The 21371-nt window shown below is 45.5% G+C and overlaps 1 protein-coding gene across 7 annotated transcripts in view; it reads left to right on the forward strand.

Moving 5' to 3' along the window:
• The window catches only part of SMOC1 (SPARC related modular calcium binding 1), a 137301-nt gene extending 123671 nt beyond the window's left edge, over positions 1–13630 (forward strand). For 2 of the 7 annotated variants that reach the window (XM_065686785.1, XM_065686787.1), the window contains exons 11-13: positions 1723–1970; positions 8112–8162; positions 10195–13630. In XM_065686785.1, coding sequence (XP_065542857.1) covers positions 1723–1970; positions 8112–8162; positions 10195–10211 — 316 coding nt within the window. In that variant the 3' untranslated portion in view covers positions 10212–13630. Of the gene's footprint in view, positions 1–1722; positions 1971–2566; positions 2671–4491; positions 4772–8111; positions 8163–10194 lie in introns of those variants that run through there. The other 5 variants (XM_065686784.1, XM_065686786.1, XM_065686788.1 and 2 more) reach the window with 4 other exon arrangements.
• The last annotated feature ends 7741 nt before the right edge of the window (positions 13631–21371 follow it).

Here is a 21371-nt window from a genome sequence, read left to right on the forward strand (position 1 = left end):
ATCCTGGTGAAAATGTTTTGCAGTTTATTTGCCTCTCCCTACTGTGTGTGTTTACTTGCTGTGAAGACCCAGATGTCTCTGGGTAGGGGCTACCTTTATAAATTTCATCTGCATTTGTAAAAGCTATATGGGAAGATTAATGGGGATCTCTGTTCTCCACCTAAGCTCCAGTACTTTCTTGCTTTCTTGCTTTTCATGTTGCAGACTCCCCTTCACTAGTGATTTAGATTACCATGGTGGTAAGGTGGGGCTTTTATTTTTCAGGCTCCATAGCTACATTTTAGAGGCAAAACTAGTCATAATGGAACGTCAACAAGAATTTTCTCCTTTCTAGTTCTGAACAAAGAAATTTTCAGTGACCATTTAATTATCTATCCTACCAGTTTCTGAAACAAAGTCAGTGACGGTCTGAAAGTGCTTTTTTCTTAAGGTACTTGGGTTCTTATTTCTCCATCAGCTAGAATGCCCCCAGCTCACACCAGAATCTGGCTGCCTGCAGCATGGAACTGTCCTTCTCTTCTTGCTGGGGAACAAATTTAGTCAGCATATGAAGATGTCTTCTGGAATAAGTCAGAGCAACCAGTGCCACTGTAGCATGTCTGACTGCCTATCCACTAATTCCAATGCACTGAAATGCTTTATTCTTGGGAGGAGACAGGCTCGAGACTCAGCATCATTTCAGCATCATTTCAACATTCTCTCGTGGCACACTCACCACATGGACACCAGACACAATAGCTTAGTGCAGTTCTAAAAAAATTCTTCTTTAGAAAGAATTTCTTTGCTGGTTCTTGGTACCACTGAGGGATAACTGCTTTCCCACTGCTGCTGCGGAGCAACAGACACCACGTAAATGATGTGACATAGCAGTGTCTGTTCAGTGCTGGCTTGACGTTGAATGGTAGCATTCTCTATCCATTCATCTTCAGCTGTTGCTTTTCTTCTTCCTCCTCCTCCTCCTCTTCTCCTCTCTGATACTATCTATTGTTGTCCAGAGCAAGAAAATGGGAGCCAAATATGTCAAATTTGTGATATTATGGCAAGTAAGAAATGAAGCAAACTGAAGTTGCCAGTTCCATAGTATTGCTTTTAATGGATTTGTGGTGCTTGTCTGCTGTAGAATTCTTGTGTATAAATCAACCATGTGAAAAGCATTAAATATGCTCAAAATACAGCACAGGAGTTCAGACCACATAAATAGATACAGCAAGAATGTTGCATCTTGCCAAGGACATTTTCAAATATTGTATGTGTCTTGCATAAAATAAATTTGTTCCGTTTCTGAAGTTTAGAAATGAAAGTTTCTGTGTTGCTATCACAGAAACTACCATGCCAGCAGACACGGCTGTTCTGCTGGTAACTTGAATGGGAGCCCAAGGGTCAAAAGGATCATGGAGATTGCCTCTTGCCCTCTAAAGGGGATCCTTCTGGAATTAGGCAGAGTTTCAGCAACTAGGGTGAGGAGAACCGGAGCTACTGAGGGTATCCATCTCCAGGAATCTCTTGGCTCCAATTGTCAATGCTGAAGGACATTTTTAGAATAAGTTAATCTCAAAAGAGCCTAGCTGAAAGGAGGAGATTGTAGGACCTACGTATTTTGCCTGCTCTAAATATGGCATAATGTGTGTCTGACTCTACGAGCAGCTCTGGCTCCTGAGCATGTGCTTGACAGTGTTGGTGAAAGCACCCACTTGTTGGGGGCCTGTGCTTCCTCTGTTCCAGGTTCTCTGAGCCAGACCCCAGCCATACACTGGAGGAGCGAGTGGTACACTGGTACTTCAGTCAGCTGGACAACAACAGCAGCAATGACATCAACAAGCGGGAGCTGAAGCCTTTTAAGCGTTATGTGAAGAAGAAAGCCAAGCCCAAGAAATGTGCCCGACGTTTCACTGACTACTGTGACCTCAACAAGGACAAGTCAATTTCACTTCAGGAACTGAAAGGGTGCTTAGGAGTCAGCAAGGAAGGAGGTGAGTGCCTTTCCTTCCCCATTGCATGCGAATAAAAGACTGACCTGGAGTTACAGCAAACTCAGGAACTGTTTTTCTCCCAGCTGATTCAAAATTGCCACAGTTTGTGTGAGAAAATAAGTGGAATTAATACCCTGCCATGTACATATAGTTAGTTATTTGTGTTATGTCTCTAGCTCTGTGTTACGTCCCTTACCACAGACCTTTGTGCTAACCTCTATACAGAAACGGGGCAGAAAGATGAACCTTGCCCAGAACCCTGCTTGTACTGTAAGAAGTCCTTGGAAACTGTAGTTCAGATCAGGTCCCTTCTGAGTAATACACTGGTAACAATATTCTGTTGTCTCAAACTGCGTAGGTTGAATGATGTATGAGCCAGCACAGACCCAGTCCTTCTCCAGAGACCCTGCTGACTAGCAGAAATAATATTCATTTTCGTTGCTAAATCCAGCACGCAGGAAGGTGGATGATGCAGAGGGAACAACTCAGAAAGCAAGCACACGGCTGTACTGTTGCCCTATTTCACAGTTAAATTACACTTTAAGATTGGGGTATAAAATAGGGCATATGAATAACATATTTTCCCTTCTGTTTAGTGCCTGAGCAGCCAACCCACCCTCCTTCCTTTTCTTCCTCTTTATTCTTCACCTCATCTTCTGTTGGGACCTGGACCAAATTGATATTTTTAGAAATTTTATGAATTTAAACTGTTCAACCCAAATTCAATAATTATCAGTCATTCTTGACTGTAGACAGACTTGCTTGGCAGAAGGCAAACAGAGAGATTCCAAAGGACTAATTTCCTGTGCAGGTGTTTTGGCTGGGTGGAGAGCTCTTGTTGTAACTGTTGTGCCAGTTGGGAAGGGTGGGTAGCTTTCTTTCTCCAGGCTTAACCTTACCTTAGTTCTTACTTCAGGTTTAACATGAGTGGAAAGGGAATCAGTGCATTTGGGTGTTGGGAAGTTGCCTTTTCTAGGTGCTTTGCAAGCACCTTAGTTATCATAATATGCCTATTGCATTACTTGTCAGCTGTGAGAAGCATTCAGCTTCCATAGCTCAGTGGAAGCTTTTTTCCTTGTCATTGGTACTTTGCTGAGGAATGACATACCAAAATAGCAACCCTGTTCCTTAATTTTATTACTTTCCCAATAAGATGAATATGCCAAATGAGTTTTATTGCTATTTGGCCTGGAATAAGGCCTTCTGGAATCTGCTGGCTTGGCCAAGCACGTGTTCAAGATGTAGTTTATGGAAGGTAAAAAAAATAAGAGTGAGAAGGATGAAAATGTGAATCCTTTGAGCCTGTGAGAAGGGAAAGGAAAGCAGTGAGACAATGTGAGTGCCTGATTGCCCAACTATTTGTTGAGAACACAGCTTGACCTTTTGTGGTTTATTCTCTTGCATGAGGACAGGACTGTGGGCAAAAAGGAGCTCTGACCTTGTACTGGGTACAGCTCCACATACATACTGAAGGCCTGAGGGGCCTTGAGGATCAGATAAATGGCCAAGTTATGTGGAAGGAGGACTGAAGGGGGCTAAAGGATATTGAGGGCTAAAAAGCAGTGGAGGAGGCAGTGCAGGGAGCAGGTACTAACATGTAGGCAAGAACTGAGGGAGGTTCTTAAAGGTGCAGTAAGCAAGTTTGTAAATGGATCTTTTTTAAGAAGGCATGAATTTGTGAGGTGGTAGATGACATGTTGGCTCTGCTTTCTATTCACAAGAAACTAAGAAATAACCAGTAGCTTACTTTTCTCCAGATTTCCCTTATCCTGATCATTGGTGTATTTAGTCAGTCAACTAGTCCATGCATTTGCTGTCTGTTTCTTTCTCTGTATCATGGCCTCCAAACATCTGCTGGGGCTGAGGTCACTGTGGGTGCAAGCCAAGAGCTAGTTGGGAACCTTTTTGATGACATACTTTCACTTGTAAACTGCCAGTCAGATGAACCCAAAACTTCTCATGGAAAGGTTTCTATTTCAACAAAAGCTTTGTTGGAAAGTTTTCTTTGGTCTGGATTGGATGAGGAAGGGTTGGAGGGAGACAAGGAAAATCATCATTTCCCCTTGAGATACTTCATTTCAAATGAACTTGCCTCAGATGTTCCAAATCCTGGCTGGGTATCCAGCAGCATAAGGACTAAAATGAAATGGGTCATCATTCCAGGTGAGTGTGCCTCCTGCCAGGCAAACCGAACACTTGTAATGATTTTGAAAAGAATACAAATTTTATAGGGTTTGGAATGCTGAGGAAAATAAATGCTAAGGCTTCTGCCTTTCTGTTTTTGGTTTTGTTCTTGTTGTTGTTGGGTTTTTTGGTTTGGTTTTTAGTTTTGGGGTTTTTTTTGCCAGCTCCATCCAAACATGGAAATAGTGTTGTGTGAAGGAAGCACAGGGCATAGATAAATCAGCACTGTCATATGCCTCTTGAGCACTAGATAGTCTAAATAAGTAAGATTTATGTGGAAAGATTCAGTTGGAATATTCATAAGGACCAACCTGAATCTGAGCTCTTTCCAACTTAGGATCAGACCTGTCTGAGAAGCATAGTTCTGTCTGTCTTCCCCTTCTCAGCATGTGTTGCCAGCCAGTGATTCTTCAATGAGGAAAATAGTTACCCAGTCTGCCAGTAACCCTTCCTGTTTGCCATCCTTATGATGACCCAGAAACTTACTGGGAAATCTGCTAGGTCTGGTGGCCATTTTACACAGCTCTTGCCCATCTGCTTAAACCAGATGTGTTTCTCTCAGACGTAACTCAGATGGAAAAATGCCATTCCTGGATCTCAGAGTGGAGTAGCCACATACAGCCAGCTACTTAAGGACTTGCAGAAGCCTGCTAATAGTTTCTTAAACTGCAGAAGAACAGGAGTGGGGAGCTTGTAGCTTGGAGCACACATGGAACAGTCTTTGCAATCATTTGATCTAGGATTGTCTGTTTGAGGAATTGTGGAAGGAAAATAGACTGATTTACAGCCTGTTTAAAGTTAGTATTTATCAGTGCAGTCTGCACAGTCTGAGTTAAAGGGGGAACAGCCATCTGTGATCTAAGAGCAAATATAGCTCTCTGCATTAGCCAAAACGCCAGGGTCCTTGAGAAGAGGTAGACATGCATTTTAAGGCTTTGCTGAAATGTTGCTGGACCCAAGATTAATTGGAGCTCAGAGATCTTGGAGAGGACTGCAGATCAGAGCAAGGCTTATACTGGTTGTGCTGGCTGCTAAACACTGGAGCTGAGTTTTGCCTCTATATTCTTCCAAATTCAGAAGACAAAGTCAGCATTTTGTGCCTGCCCAAAGACTACCTAAGGGATTAAACCGCAAAGAAATGTCCCTCCACCAGCTGACAGAAAGTTTCCTTCTGCCATTTCACATCCCGTGATTGCTTTGCCATCCAAGAGCTTGTCAGATGGTAGGTGTTGGGCACGCTTCACAGGCCATGAGGACTTCTGGAACCCAGACACATTCTGTGCCAACAGCCAGCTACCAAGAGTACAGTCCAGAAACAGGATAAAAATGTCTTAATTAAAAAGAGAGAGAGTGTGTGTATGTGTAATTAAACAGCATGTCACTTTCTACTGGAGCTGAGCAAATACTACAGAAAGAAGGAAAAATAATGGACAATCTAACCAGCAGATTTAATTCAGTGATGTTTGGGACCCTTCTTACTGATATCTGGAGAAGTAACTGATTCTCTGCGTGCTTGGGAGGCTTCTGGGAATGAGGATGCTCTACATCACTGCTGTGTGAGCAGCTGTGTGGGAGCCAGGTATCAAGGAGCAGTCACCTGGGAAAGGCCTCTGGACTGATGCTGGCAGAAAGCTGATGATAGTCTAAGAGGCTATAAGAAAACTGTAACCAGGTAATAACTGAGTTAATAAAAAGGAAATTCATTGGGCATCTAATATATGTGTGTGTATATACATATATATATATATATATATATATATATATATAAATAAAGTAGATATCTAACCTAATAGATTAGAATGTAAATGAGCTCCACTGATTCAGTGCCTGGTTTTGTTTGCTTTGTTCTGATATCCCCCTTTGGAGCTCAGTAGAGGGGCTATAGTTTGTCACCCTTAATCTTGAGGGAAGTTACTGATGGTTATTATGAATCAGGATAGCCTTACTGTGTTGAGAGCACAAGGTAAGGTTTGTGGTAACATGTTCCTCCCCCATCAAAGGTTAAAGCTTTACTTGGTAAGTCTGATTGCTTCTACCTAGAAGAAGCTGCTAGGATTTCCTTGGGGCTCTTCCTTTTGAAAGACATCTGGCCTAATCCAGCATGGCTAGAATTGTTACCCAAAATAGCATACTTGTGAGGCTGAGCAAATACTTTGCATTATAAAACATTGTGAATGATGGGATATTATTCTGTAATACCCAAGGGCTTCCCAGGTATATGTTAATAACCAACTGTCACTATCTGCTGTGTTCCTTCCTGTCTTTCATGTCAACGTTTTGCTTGGTGTAGTGTTGTTTTTGATGGGTTTTGATTTCTTCAAGTATACATCCTGGCGTGTGTTTTACTGAAGGCAGCTGGCTGAAGGCAATACTCTGCCTTTGGAATGAGAGGTGATGAGCTTCAGGGTAGTTTCCCAGCATGGATGTATGGTGCCATGGAAATCATAGAGCCCTGTGAAGCTGCCCAGCCTGGAGTATCCCTGCCATTTTGGGGATGCTCCCTACCTTTTGCATCAACTTACCTGGAGCTCCCCACCTCTTTCTGAAGACAAATAGGTCTTATTCACAGCAACACACTGTAGGCTTAGGTGCACTGAGTGCAAAACGTAGGTTTTTGGATGTCTTCTTGCGTACCTGGCTGTGCTGAGCCCCTGGCCCTTGGGGCAGCCTGGCCAGAGGGTACCATGGCTTATAACCGCCTGGAGTTTTATTGCCAGCTCACTGGGAGAGTGCCAGTTAGCTTCAGAGGAATCTGCCTCTTGGCAACAGCTCTGCTTTTTATACACAGGCGCAGAAATAAGTGAACAATGGTTCCTCTGATCTCACCAGGGCAGATGGCCGATCTGAGGTTGGCATTTGGGGACCTTGAAATAACTCACCATGTTTATACAGTTTCTTTTGTTAACAGTCTCTAAAGCCAACAGGTTGTGCTTTGCAACCCACTTCAAACTCAGCCACTGCCACCTTTCTTTCCCCTTTTCTTTCCTTTCCCAGTGGTTCTGTTTCTGTCCTGCACTCCAGCTTCCTGTCCCCCAGGGCTTCCCCAGTCCCATCCCTGTTCTCTGAGCTTCTGCTCATCTTGCTCTTGCACAGAGGAAAGCGTGTTCTTGCTGCCAGCGTGCAAAGTACTTAATGTGCAAAGAAAGCTGTGCAGTCAGGTCAGATGCACATACAAATCAAAGATAGGCTGGGTTGGAATAGAGAGTGGCAACAGGCTTTCTGCTTCTGGCAGGGAGCAGGAGCTCCCATTTCTAGCTAACCCCTCATCTGAAATCGGACCAAACAGCTAGCAGGAAATGTGACATGCTTTCTAGACCTTCTGTAATCCCTATGTGATGTCTACTACATGCTGTCTGTACCCTGCACATGGTAGGAACAGGTTTACTGTTGAGGTGAGAGCCCTTGTGAGCTCCATCTGGTGTCTCATGACGCAGTCACAACTCTGCACTGCCCCTGCCCTTCTTCCAGGTATGAGTTCAGGTCTTTGATTTTAGGCACCTGTTTGATTGTTTGGTCCAAGGTAAAGATTTAGTAAATTTGGGCTACCTGTATTGCCTGCACCTTCACTGTCTTCTGGCTTCCTGCTTTCTATATGACATTTTGCTTGCTGTTAGCAAAAACTGTTTTGAGAAACTTCATGGCACTACTTGCACTCTGCCTTTCTTCTTCTTCCTCCTTCCACAGTTTAGTTTAACCTTGTAATTGTTACTTCTTGCCCACACCAAACCTCTGGATTTCATGATGGTCAACTACTACAAGACCAGGTATTTAACATCTCTCGTCTCACGCACATTAGTCTGACACTTGCATGTGAATCTTAAGCCATGCTGGTAGGACTTGCTGTGTGCATGCTCAGAGGAGCTCCTTTGAACCTGCCCTCTGGCAGCAGACAGTGGGGAGGCTCCTTTGTCATGCCATGGCATTTATTGCCTTTAATGTGGTTCTTGGATTTTACAGGTAGCCTGAGCAGTTTCCCCAGTGGAAAAAGACAAGGCCTTAACCCTTTCAGTGAGTATCTTGTCAAAATGTTTCCTTTTTTCCTGTGGTAACCATGTGTCCCAAAATTCATTCTCCCCTGCTCTCCTATAGAAACAGCTGGAAGACAGAGGTGTTTGTAAGAGGTGTGAATGTGGTAACACCCAGCTGCTGCATCATCTCAAAGTCCAGCACTGTGTCTTTAGCCAGGGTACTTTGCTAAGGAATTAGAATAGGATACTGCAGCTATTGGATCAGCACTCTCTTTCCATATTCTCACTGCTTCTAGCAAGCAATGATTTAGGTAACATTTTTATGTTATTCCATGGACAAGTTCCCATGAAGACTATTCTCTGTCCCTGTGAAGGTGTCTCCTCTGTATTTTGTGGCAGTGAATCACACCCTTTCATCAGTTTTTGTTTTATTTGTTTTGCTTTTAGACCTGCTGCCTCATGGTTTCATTGGGTGCTTCTCATTTTGGACTGTGAGAAATAGTGAGCTGTTCTCCCCTGCCTATCTTTCTCCTGCCACTTGCCTCTATAGCCTCCAACATATGTCTAGTTAGTCTCCTTTTCATGTTGTGGTCTTCCCATACCTCTTGATATTCTCCTTACCTTTCTGGGTACCTTATCTGGTCCCAGTGAGATGGGCTGAACCAAGAACTGAACATAAGGATCAGCTAAGCCTTATACATTGATGCAGTGATGCTTCCTGGTGTGTCTTTGGTTCTGATCATGTATTTCATTTTTGCCTGCTGCTAAAAGCTGAGTGGAGGCATTAAAATATTGCATAGGACAAGAAGTAACAGCCTCAAGCTGCAGAAGGGGGGGCTTAGGCTGGATACTAGGGAAAATTTCTTCACCAAAAGGGTAGTCAAGTGCTGGAACAGGCTTCCCAGGGAAGTGGTGGAGTCACCATCCCTGGAAGTTTTCAGAAACCATGTAGATGAGGCTCTCAGTGATACGCGTTAGTGGTGGCCTTGGCAGTCCTGGGGTAATGGTTGACATGATCATCTTGAAGGTCTTTTCCAACCTAGTTGATTCCATGATTCTGTACTATGACTGCAGCCTATTTCTTAGTCACTTAGTCTAGGACAGGTCATCCCTGCTCCCCACTCATGTACCATGTTGCATGTATAGACATTGAAGTCAATCTGCTGGTTTTATGAGCTGGTTGTTGAGCAATGTGAGTGCCTTTTGCAGAGCTGTGCAGTCAATTTAAAATCTGGAATAATTTTGCATTTGACAACATTCGACCCCTATGGCAGGGCATGTCAATTAACACTGATCCCAGTGAGGCCTGTCTTTCTCCTTCCAAAAACCAAATCCATACTTCTGCCTTCTCTTCTACATGTTTTCACCTGTAATTAATCAACAGAGCTCTTGCTCTGATCCTGTAAGAGCTTTGACTCATTGAGAACCTTTGGTGAGGGGCTTAACAAAAGCTTCCTGAAGAAATAAGCATGGAGATGTGCATATCTATCTGAAATGCCAAGCAGCACCCTTGCACCATCCACTGGGACACTAATAGCTCAGCAGGTTCCTGGGACACCCAGCAGGTCTCTGAGAACTATGGAGCAGGGGGAACACTGCATTGTGCTATTGCAGAGGTGGGAAGAGGTAGCAAGAGGTGGCTTGCCTGCTAGGGGTGGCTGTGGCTCATGGAGGAGATAGTGGCTGGGCAGCCTGGCAGCAGCATCAGCCATGGCAGGTGGAAGAGCAGAGCGAGAGACATTGCACCAGTTGTTTTCCCAGATGGCATGCCCATGCCCAAGGAGGGGGAGGGAGAGGAAAGTGGTGGTTTATGTTTAAATATAAGTCGGTTCCTAGGCCTCCGTGTGATTCTTTCAACACTCTTTTCAGCAAGGCTGTCTCATTCGCCCCTGGCTGTTTTCAGCCTCACAGCTTACTCTGGGATCTCAGCCTTCTGGGGTCATGGCTGCAGCAGAAGCTGTACTGCATCTTTATCAGGCAGGTGTCCCTTTGGTTTTAATTTGTCTTTTTCTCCTCACTTTCGCTGCTTCTGTTTTGTTCTTTTTTCCCTCCTTACCCACCCCACCTCTCAGTAGGTCGCCTGGTGTAGCAACAGAAGACAAGAAGGGAAGGCAGGAGCCGACCCAAAGTAAAGAAAGATCCAGCAGTAGACGGACAGACACCTTGCTGCTTGCAAGCAAGCATGCAGCATCAGCAACATCCAGCGTAGCAGAAGTGGCACCCAGAACGTTTGCACTTTTTAATAATTGGTTTGGGTTTGTTTTTAATTGCTTTTCAATGCCATTATCTAATATTTTGGAGAGTGGGGGGAAGCAGAATCATGTGTTTTTAAAATTGGAACAGCTACTGATGCCATAAAATTGAGTTCACTGGGACTCAAAGAGAATTTTATATACTGTATATAAATATATATGTAAATTGTACAGTTGTCTTGTACAGGGGTTGGAGTCACTGTTCCGTTCCTTCCTTTGCTTTTGAAGGCTGTTAGGGTTAGAGGGAGACTTTGCATGTAATGGATTACAGTAATGCATTCATTTCTACCACCAAACCATCATTCAGTTGCAAACCTTAACACCCACATGCAAAAAGGAGCAAGTGTGTCAGCGTGGCATCTGGTTGCAGATGTGCATGCAGTGCCCAGATACTAAGTGCTTCCTGGGAGAAGCTGAATCCTTCTTTTCTTACTGAAAAGCCCTGTGCACAGGCAATTGGGCTTTTCACACAGCACAGTTTTCACCTAAGTATTGCTGTGCTGCTTAACGTAGGGATAAAAAGGGGTTATATCAAGGACATACAAAAGTAGTTTCTGCACCTGCTGCAAGGTGGGCAGAAGTGAATTGCTAACGCATTACTGTCCAGGCTCAGAAGACACGCGTAGCAAGGAGATACCATGCCTTGGGGTTCTAACACTGTAGGAGGAAGTAGGAGCCCTAGGCCTAGTAGAGTCAGCGGAGTGAAGTCTTGCATCTTCCTCTCTGGCAAAGTATTCATCTATATCTTGTACAACAATAAAAATATGAGAGGCCTACTAAAAGCAGCATTAGCTTTCCTGTTGTTTTGCTGACAGTGCAGAAAGACACAATCATGCTGCTGGTCTCCAAGAGTCTGGTTTACTTATGTTTCAATAGTACAGCTTGGGCTGTGCTCACTAGTGAAGACCTGTCTGCAATGACTATCCTTGTCTTTGGTGGTTATGAATCCCAAGCTCCTCTCCTGCATAGTGGTGTGCCTGCTTAGCTTAAAATGTCCGCTTCATCCTGTGCACTGTTACCAGTGCCTCCCGAGTTATCACACTCCAGTGTCAAAAACAGTGAAGACTTGGATTGAGGAGCCTGGTGTTCTTGGATGCCACAAGGTCTATTTCAACTATCAGCAGTTTCCAAAGTAGTTTCATACTTAATCTCAGATACGGTTGTAAAGTCATCAGTAAGACAGAGACACCCTTATTGGCAATCCTAGGTTTGGACAGAGTGTGATGGGACACAGTGTTTCATTCTGTGCATTTCCAACCACTGGCAGCACTTGCCTGTTCATAGGAAATGTTCTGAGCAGCCTCCCACTTCAGGCCTAGTGATCCTTGTGCCTCTCATCTCTGTAGTCAGAGATGGTGACATGCCATGCTAATATAAGATCATACCAACAATTTCTTGTAATAGCATTGCGTTACTGTAGAGAGACCGGGCTTGTTCCTTGAGGCTTTGTTGCTTTGGTAAAAGGCGTTGTACCATAGCATCTTCACTCTGGCATGATAGCATGAGATAAATGCATCGCAGCAGGAGTGTCCTGATGCAGTAAGTTAATGCCTTGTTGACAAAATAGGAAGTTTAAAAACCAGAAAAACTAATCAAAAGAATCTTTCTATAAATAACTACTTAGTGATAACTCTTCTTTTGGGAAGCAGATTGGAGCTAATTAAAGTATTTGGCATGGTTGAAAACACCTCTGGTAATCTCTGAAGTATACATCACAACACCAGACTATAAAGAAGTTATCTATCTTCTTAGCAAGAGCAGATCCTGCTGCTTGATCTTCGGTTTCTCACATACAATGTATGTGCTTTCTTGGCCTATAAGATCCCATCTTCTTGATTGCATATTCTCCTTTTAAATGCCCAGGGCACATCTTCTGTTTGTTGAAATGATTTGGTTTAGTGTATAGTTAGAAATACCCATGTCACTCATTAATCCTATTGTAGGAATAAAGAATGAATCCAACTGTAAAACAAACAAAACAAAACCCTCTTCTTTTTTGATATGCTAGTTTGAAGAATTAAAAGCCTTGGCTGCTGGGTTGGTGTTTGGTCTTTGGTGGGGTTTTTTGTTTTATTTTTTCTTTATGTATAGTTGCATCCATCAAAAGCAGCCAATTGGATGCCTGTAGGGGTTCTGTCAGCCAGCCACTGGGGCAGGGCAATACTCCACAAGAGTGCCAAGGGAGTGCAGGGCTGCTAAAAGTCACTGCATCTTTTCTTCTGAAAATGTCAGTAAACCAGCCATCCAACAGCCAACTCTCCTGCCTGTCACATAAATCCTTCTGCACACCTCCTTTATCTCACCCTTGTGTCCTTTCTCTCCAAAAGGCCTGTATTTACATGTAGTTTGCAATTAAAATTGGGTCAGTTCTTCAAGGAAGCCAAGGAAGGCATGGCTGTTGATGCCAGCTTTGGTACTGATGTGAATTCATGTTTCTATGCTCAACTTTACGGATGGATTGAGGTCCAAGCGTTATAATGCTTTCCCCTTCACGTTCACCAAACAAGTCAAAGGCTCTGCATCCTGACTTGCTGGGTTTGCACGGGCCTCTGAGCAGCTTCTGAGCACTTGTACATTGGCATGCAAGACCCAACCAGCATGACTGTGTAATGTCCAGACAGAGGTTAGCTTACGTGTTCTGGGTTGGTTTGTTGGAAGATCATGCAAACAGTACTGTTCCTGATTCATACAACCTACCCTGTGAGCTTTCCAAACAGTCTGTACTCATCAGAAGAGAGCAGTGCCTCCACTCCCCACTTCCCTTGTTGCTTTTATTGCCAGATGTTTGGCTGCCAGGCTAAACCTGTCCTTATCTGTCAGTGGTAAGCATTCTCTGCCTTGCATCAGTAGCATTCTACTGAAGATGGGGCATGGGGAGTGTCAGCATTGTGCCTGGAAACAGACCCTGGGCATGTCTCTCCTCATCCTCGAAGTCCTCCTTGGCCTCTCCAGCTCTACTTTGAATGACAGCTGAAAAACAGCTGGAACAGAGAAGAGAACCAGGGCTCCATAGTGCAAGTCATCTGTTCTTCCTGCCAGAAGCAAAAATCTTTCCTTTTTTGCTGATCCTCCAAGGACGTGGTGTGTTGGAGGGAACTGCGTTACGGTGGGATTCATCCATGTGAAGGCACTGCTTCCCATGGCCTGAGTTTATATTGGACTTACCCTGCCCCAGCACATTTCTGCCTATGGCATTGTTTGTTAGACTGAAAGGCATCTGTTTGATTTTGGTTTTGTAATAAAATAGATAACTTTTGCTCCAGTGTCTTGTGGTGTTTTCTTGTTGAATCCTGATTTCCAGAACTTCTCTATTCCACATAATATTGTGACCTACACAGTGCCAAAGGAGAGGGAAGGGGACTTTCCTGCTTGCAGAGTCATGTGTCAGTCTTTGGTTGGGATCTGAGTTCACTGGATGTTTCTCTCCTGTGTGTAAGCCTCCAGGATAAATGAAAGCATGCCCCAGAGTACTGCTGTGTGGTGACAGCTCCCTGAATCTGCCCAGGCTGCTTAGAAAGGCTGTGAAGCTTCAGCAGGAGAATAGAGTTGACCTCAGAAGGTAGGGCTCATAGCAAAGTGCGATCTCATAGCACAGTCTCCCTAAACCAGGGACTGAAGAGAGGCACTGCACCTCCCATCTCCTCTTCCCCTTTCACAGGGGGGCCTTGTACTTTTGCAGGTCAGGCCTTACAAAATGGGAGCTTGAAACAGTATCTTCTAGCTTTGTCCAAAACCTTTTAATCCTCACAGATGACAAGTAACAAGCTATGCTGGGAAGCCGCTGCTCTTGTAGAACATGTGTTTTTTTCTAGGCTATGGAGAGGTAACATTTGTAAGAGGCTGCAGCACCAGGTGCATGATGGAAAAGGCCATGAACTGTTCCCATCAAGCAAATATGACCAGTTTTCTCATCACTGTCTATGTCATTTCACTTGATCACTTGTGGATCTTTTACAGTTAATAATGAGCCAACTCATTTATTGCTCATCAAAGGGAAGACAATTGCAGTCCCAAAGGGAGGTTTTCTGCTTGTATAGTAGTCACAGGCTGGGTTGTTTGTAGATAGGCAGAAAGGGGCCTTAGTAGACTGTTGTCTTTAGATGCAAGTTCAACAATGAAAGCAGAAAATGCAGGGATGAGTGATAGCCAATGTGGATTTGTCAAGAATAAACTGTCAAATTGAGCTCATTTCCTTGTATTACCAAGGTAACAAGTTTTGGGACTAAGGGAGAAGCAGTCGTTGCCACCTCTGGAGTTCTGCAAGTCTTAATTAAAACCAGGAAAAGAATATTAAAAAAAAACCCTAAACTAAAAAGATTATTTGGCCGTGCTTCCTGTTTCTGGAGTCAACATAAGGCACTCTGAGAGCTCTTCACCCTTCCCTGATGGTGCAGTCATTCTGTAAGCAAGTCAAAAGAACTGCAGCGAGCTTGCTTCTGCTTCCAACAGTGATATTGCCAGAAGACTTTTCCTCCTCCCCCACCATCTTCCCCTTGTCTGTAAGATAACTAGTGAAATCCACATGCAGAATGACAACCTTCTGACTTCTCAGCAGCCAGCCCTTACAAGCCTTTTTAGACAAAATAACTTGGCAACCCTCCGAAAGCTGATATTGTACTGGGCAGCAGGATCTGCAGAAGTGGTGCTCCTTAGTTTGGAAAATGCCTTGAAAACAAAGTGGGTTATAAAACCATCACCTTAGGAACTAGGAGGGTAACAGCAAGCATTTTGTATGGAGTGTTTGCCAGAAAAAATGAGGCTGGCTGCTTTGGGAAGCAGTGATGCTTTCAGCCATTCTGTATCTGAGGGCCTGCTTACTGATTTTAATGGGCTCTGTTTTTCAGAGGTGTCTTGCCTGTGTACACCAGGAGGTTTTAGTGTTCATTCATAAAACATCACTATCTCTATGCTGTGTTGTAGCACAAACCTATATCCGCAGCCTTCTGCAATGAATATTTATTCCGCATTCATTTTTTGGAATAAATGTTCATTGCAGGAGGTTGTGGATATAGGTTTATGAATGAATAAATAAATTAACATAAATGTTCATTTATTCTTTTGGCACACTGGGACTGGGCTGGGGATCTGAAGACCAGAACATGTATGCTGTGTGGCTCTTGCAGAGGTTGAGGTTCCACACCTTGACTGCTCTCAGGTGCCAGCAGCAATAGCAGGCCCAGGTTTCCTACAGGCAGCTCCCAACTAGGTGGCCCTAGTTTGATGCTCAGAGTAGCTCCTCAGTGCAAGATCTGGTTGTCAAGTACAGGTGAATTCACCTTCCTAAATCAAACAAATTCAGTCCCAGTACACAATAAATCCTTAACTCGTTGCTTTTTGCTACATGAACAAAGGCCTCACTTTAGTGAATTCTTCTGTAGTATCTCAGGGCTGTACTTCAGGCACTAAAAACTGCAGTTTGAATGTCCAGTGCTCCGTTTTCCAGTGCAGCTCAGGCTTTGCATAGCACAAAGCACTACTGGTACCTCCTTCAGTCATGATTTTGGCAGGGACCACTGAAGTGTAGTCCCTGCTGACTTCACCATGTCAGAAAAGAGTTGACGTAGTATTTGACTGAAGAGATGGAGCTATTTCTGAAGTGACTTGGATGATCTCGCTATGAGCTGGCAGGTTGTAACAGATGAAGCTGTATGAAGGTGGCTGAAGTTGGATCTGTTCAGCTGCAGCCCATTGTGAACGCGAAGTTTTGTACCTCTTGAGCTGTTAGGATTGTTTCAGGGGTTTAGATGTCTGCTGCAAGCTTTTTCTCCTCAAAATGCTGTTGAATACGAGGCCTTTGTAAAAAGAGTTAATCTAAAGCACTGAGACTCCAAAAACCAAAATATCCAATATCAAATGAATTCGGAAAACTGGTGGGCACAGTCCGTGAAGAGATGTCGTAAAGGATAAAAGAGATCAGAGAACTGATGAAAGAGCTGGGGGCAAAGTCGCAGTAAGAAACTATCCTGCCGCAAGGGAAACAAAGGGAGTGTAAGTAGAGACCAATAAAGGGGATCAAGAGCTCTTTGACATCCTGAGGCACAGAAAGGAAAAATAGGAAACATGGGATGGGTGTTGGAACATTGTAGACTACATGTGAGCTTCCAGGGGACTTAAGGCAATATCGTCCAACTAGAGATGGAGGAAAAACCTAGAGAATTACAGACCTGACGTCCTAATATACCTATGTATAATCTTAAAAGAGCGAGCTGCTGACCAGTTATTCTCTAATCCCCTACATAAAGCTATGAATTTGTAAAAAGAGAAAGCCTGGAACGGGTTTGTTCGTGTCTTGCTGGAGACAAATAGCATCAAACTAATTTGATTCCATTCTCTGACAGGATAACTAGCCTCACAGCTACAGGGGTCAGCACTAGATGTGATATATCTTGACTTTGGTAAGTCTCCTGGCACTGTCCCAGAAGACATCCTTATAAGTGAGCAGAGGAAACACAACCTATTTAGACTCACAATGCGCTGAGTTCAGTGTCAAAGTCGGAGAGCTTTCTGGGGAAATCTTTGCAGTGGCTGCCCAGGGTCCAGGTCTATTCAGTATTTCAATCAGCAGCTTTAGAAAATGGCTTTGCCATGAAATTTCCTGGTAATATCCAAGTGGAGGGGTGGCCCTGAGAGCACCTCTGATGGGTAGGACCAGAATGCTTGATAGAAGAAGTAGTCCAAGCCAAGAGGATGAATTTCAGCAGAGAAGCAGGCAATGACCTGCTGTGGGGCAGCTGGCATGAGTGCACAAACACAAAGTGAGATTCAGCAGGCAGCAGTCCAGTGGAAATGACTTCCTGGAAGCTGGAAGAGGAGAAAGTGGAGAACCTGAAGGCCTTTACCACATGCAAAATGCTCTTATGACAAGGCTAGTACCAGTTGTTTTCCATGCCTTTGTGGATGAAACAAGAAGGAAAATAATAGAGCACTGTTGAAGCCTTTGTGTTGAGTTCCGCCCCCCACTACCTCTTTTCCGTGCACCCAAGTTGTATGCAGTCTTCTCACAAAATGTGACCAGTGTTCCTGTAATGCAAGCGCATTTTCTTAGCAGACATCTTCTTGGTAAGGTATTTATAGCTTCAGGAAGGCATTTATAATGTCACATCTTGCACCCTAAAAACCCCCTTTTTTCTTTGAATGGCTTATTTCTTTAATGCACCTAGATTCCATACCAGTTTCAGTGTACTTCTTAGACCTAAGTTATGTTTTTTTATTGCATTCTTCGAACGGGGCCAATATCTGAGTGCATGCCCAGCAATGAGTAGAAGGTAGGTCACAGTTTTTCCTTTAGCCACAGCTCCCACTCAACTTGCCACATACGTGGCAACATGTGGCAACAGCAGCGGTGTTGTGTGGGACATTGGTGAATGCTCACATTGAGGTGCAGCAGGAACATCTGATGAGCTCATCAACCTTAAATCGTGCCCGCAGGCTTCATGTCTAAGCTCATTTTACCACCCAAGGCCAAGTGTAGGGAAGGGATGAGTATCCCAGTACAGCACGGAGAGGGGGATGAGGGGTTCTGATGTTGGCAGTGGGGGTGCAAGCATGAGTGACCCTCTGGCTGCCTGCTGGGATGCCCCATGGGTCCGGAGGTCTGGTGTGTCCTTGCCAGTACATGCTGCCCGACAAAGCACAGAGCCCTGGGTGAAGGGAAGGTGGGGAGGGGCTGGTGGGGGATGGATAAGTCTCGTGCTGTTAATCACCTATGTATTTTAAATAACCCATTTAAATACTAGGAGGTGTAAAATCCTTAAACCCTCCCGCTATAGAGGCGGGTTGGGAGCGCTGTCTGCTGGGCACTAAGCAGCACTGGCACACGCAGCTCTGCTGTTAACAAGCTGGCTGCTGCTGGCACATGCACACTGATGACAACGGTCATTAAAAACATGTTTTCCATGTAATACTCCAACGGTTATTCTTGGTGACAAGTGCTTTCCAGCTTGTGGCCAGGGCTGAGCAACTGCTGCTCCCGTTTGTGCCTTCTGGCTCCTACACCAAGGTCAGGGCTGCATCCACTTCCTGGCAGAATTAACCCCAAAAGGCTTTTGTCTGTTTCTTTTTTCCCCAGAACAAAGCAATTCCAGGTGGGCGATATGAGGAATGACCTGCCACCACTTAACACCAAAGTGCGATGAGGGTGGGTCAAAATTCCCTGGCTTTGAATGGTGGCATGTACAAGCAAGACCAGATCTCCCAGATGCCTTTCTGTTATCATCTATGGCTGGCCTATTGCACTACTGAGAGGTGCACAATGGTCATTCCTCAAAGGTCCTGTTACCTACGCTGTATCTCAGCAGTGCCCAGGTACAACAGTACTGGCTGTCCTCCAGAATGCTTTCCCAAAGCAAAGTGCTGTGCTGGTGAAGACAGGCAGCTGGGCATTGTCCCACCACAGCAGTGGGCCAGGGTGGCTGAAGCCCAAGTGACACACAGGGGCTTCTCCTCGCAGGTGGTAAATGAGGTAAAAGCTTGTGTTGCTACTCTGGGATGGAGAGTAGTGGAGGAGTCCTCCCATACCAGGGACAAGTGAGTTACAAACCAGTCCAGCAGCCCCAGCCATGGAATCAGAGGAAATGTGCATCACAGGATATTTCTGTTTGACCTGTGCTTGTCCAGAAGCGCACTGATCACACCACCATCACAGCAGTTACCAAAAAGGTGACAAAGCCCAATCCAAGAAGTGTAAGTGCTCCCCTCTCGCTCGAAACCTTTACTCAGCAGCTCTAACAAGCATGTTGTTCTCACTGTACCATACCACAGCTGATTCCTGATGCCTGCACCCTCCTCTTACTCAGGAGGAGCTTGCTGTGGAATGGTGCCTTTCCATCCTCTATCTATGACTTAGCACTTATGGGGACTGTGATGCTTCTCCGCAGCGGTGGTAGCTATCCAGCCCCAAAGGGTCACAACCCACAAGCACCACTCCAAGCCCCTTCGCTGAAGTCCAAGGCAATGGGTCCTTTCCCAGAGCTGGGGCTTGTGTGAGCTTTCCTGTGAGTCAGGAGCAGGCGTGATGGCTGCGGGTGCTGCAGGCTCAAGGAGGGCATGAGCTGGCTGACAGGGCAAGGGGTGGGCAGTGACCCCACAGCCCTGCAGTGAGATGGGAGCATGCAGGACCCAGTGGGGCAACGGCTCTGTCATGGCTCTGCCAAACGCTGGCTGCCCCAAGGGAGCGATGTGCAGCACAGCATCCCCACCTGAGCACGCTGCAGTGTACCATGACATGCCCAAGCCCCAGTATCCCCCAGCACCCCACAAGGAGCCCCCATGCTGGCAGGCAAAGATGGAGCCCAGGGTTACGGGCTGCACCCACCCCTTTGCTGCAGAAAGGCACATGGGGAGGGTTCTAACCCAAGGCCCACTCCACAGAGCACTTTTGTGGTCAGGGGCCCAAATACAAATGGAAAAGGCAGTCAGTGGTGATACTTGGTGAGGAGGTAGCACGGTACCGGCCAAACCCAGGACACAATTCCCAGCCATCTTGAGGGGAATGAGTGAGTGACACTTTCCAAAACTCTTCTTTACCCAAAGGCTGATTTTTCGCCAGCATCCACGCAGTGCAACATCCCCTGGCTGGCAAAAGCCATGGGGTGCTGGTGGCAGCACTGGTGTGAAGGCATCCAGAGATACTGCACCATGCATGATGGCCCTGAAACTGTGCCCCCATGCTGTTTCAGGCCACCAGGATGAGGCAGCTGCTTTGATCACCTTGGATTTCCCCCCCCAATGCCAGGACATGTTATTTATCCTCAACCATAGTAGCAATGGGGCCTCATCGGGGAGCAGGGATGGAGGCAGAAAAGTAAGTGGCTGCTGTCTGAAGCACGAGGGCTGCCGAGAGGCTGTTACTGCAGTCTGCTGTGGGAAGCTGATGGGAGGAACAAAGGGGATGGAGCACAAACAACAGAAACAGCAGCAAAATCTCGTCTCGCCAGCCAGCCAGGGACAAATGCTGTCGGTCCTCCCAGAGTACCAAGCCAGAGGGAGAAAGTAGCAGGGGAAGCAAACCACACAGAGCCACTGCAACCAAGTCCAGGCACTCGCCCAAAGGAAAACAGGGGCAAGCAGATGACAACTAGAACCAAAACAGGAAAAAGAAACAAAATCCCTCAAACGCACCAAACCTGCTGGGGTTTTGTTGGGTTCTTTCCCAGGTTGCATATTTTTTAATGAAGTAAAAAATAAAAATCAAAGAAAGAAACACTCCACGGATGCTGTCGCCCGGCGCGGACTGCCCTGGTGCATGGAGGGCAGCAGGGTCCCCATGCAGTTGGCACGCACAGGAGCCAGGCCTCCCCCTGCGTCACCCCCCCTGCAGTCAGCTGAAGAAGGAAGCAGATGAAAAGCACATTGTGGATACAGCACAAGCAACAGGAGAATAGCAGGGAAGCTCCCAGCCTGGGCTTTACCCAGAGGGCTGGCACGGGTGACATAAGGGCTCAGCAGACTTTATACGCCCAGATTAAACCCAGCAATGATAACAACCTCCCCTTAAGAGCCACTCTTTAACCCGCACAGACAGTGCTTGGAGCTTTTGTCAGTGTCAGTGTTCCACGTGTGGGCTCTGGAGTCCTGGCTGGTGGCGGCAGCAGCTGCTCTCTGTGGCTTTGGCACAGACGGAGGCAGAAGGACCGGCAAGCTCAGTGGGAGCCTGGCTTTGTGGTCTCATGCCCATCTTTTCCAGGCCCTTCACCAAAGGCATGGCAAAGGGAGGGTAAGAAGCAGGAGGTGGGATGCTTGTTGGCTTCAAACCCAACAGCTTCCACCCACAGTGGGCCTCCACTGACAAAACTCCTGCTGCTCCTCTGAGAAGGATCCTTCTTCTCTGCCTTAAGTGTATGCACATTTATACGGAGATAGACAACTGATAAACATTTAATATGAAAATAAATACTTCATCTGTGTGTTAAGGACCATCATCATTCCCATCTAGTCATCTCCTGCTATAATGTTACATCTCTTCTTGTCCATGACAAACTTGTTGCCATCGCTCTTTC

This window comes from Lathamus discolor, chromosome 6, assembly GCF_037157495.1.
Source record: "Lathamus discolor isolate bLatDis1 chromosome 6, bLatDis1.hap1, whole genome shotgun sequence".
Taxonomy (NCBI): Eukaryota; Metazoa; Chordata; class Aves; order Psittaciformes; family Psittacidae; genus Lathamus; species Lathamus discolor.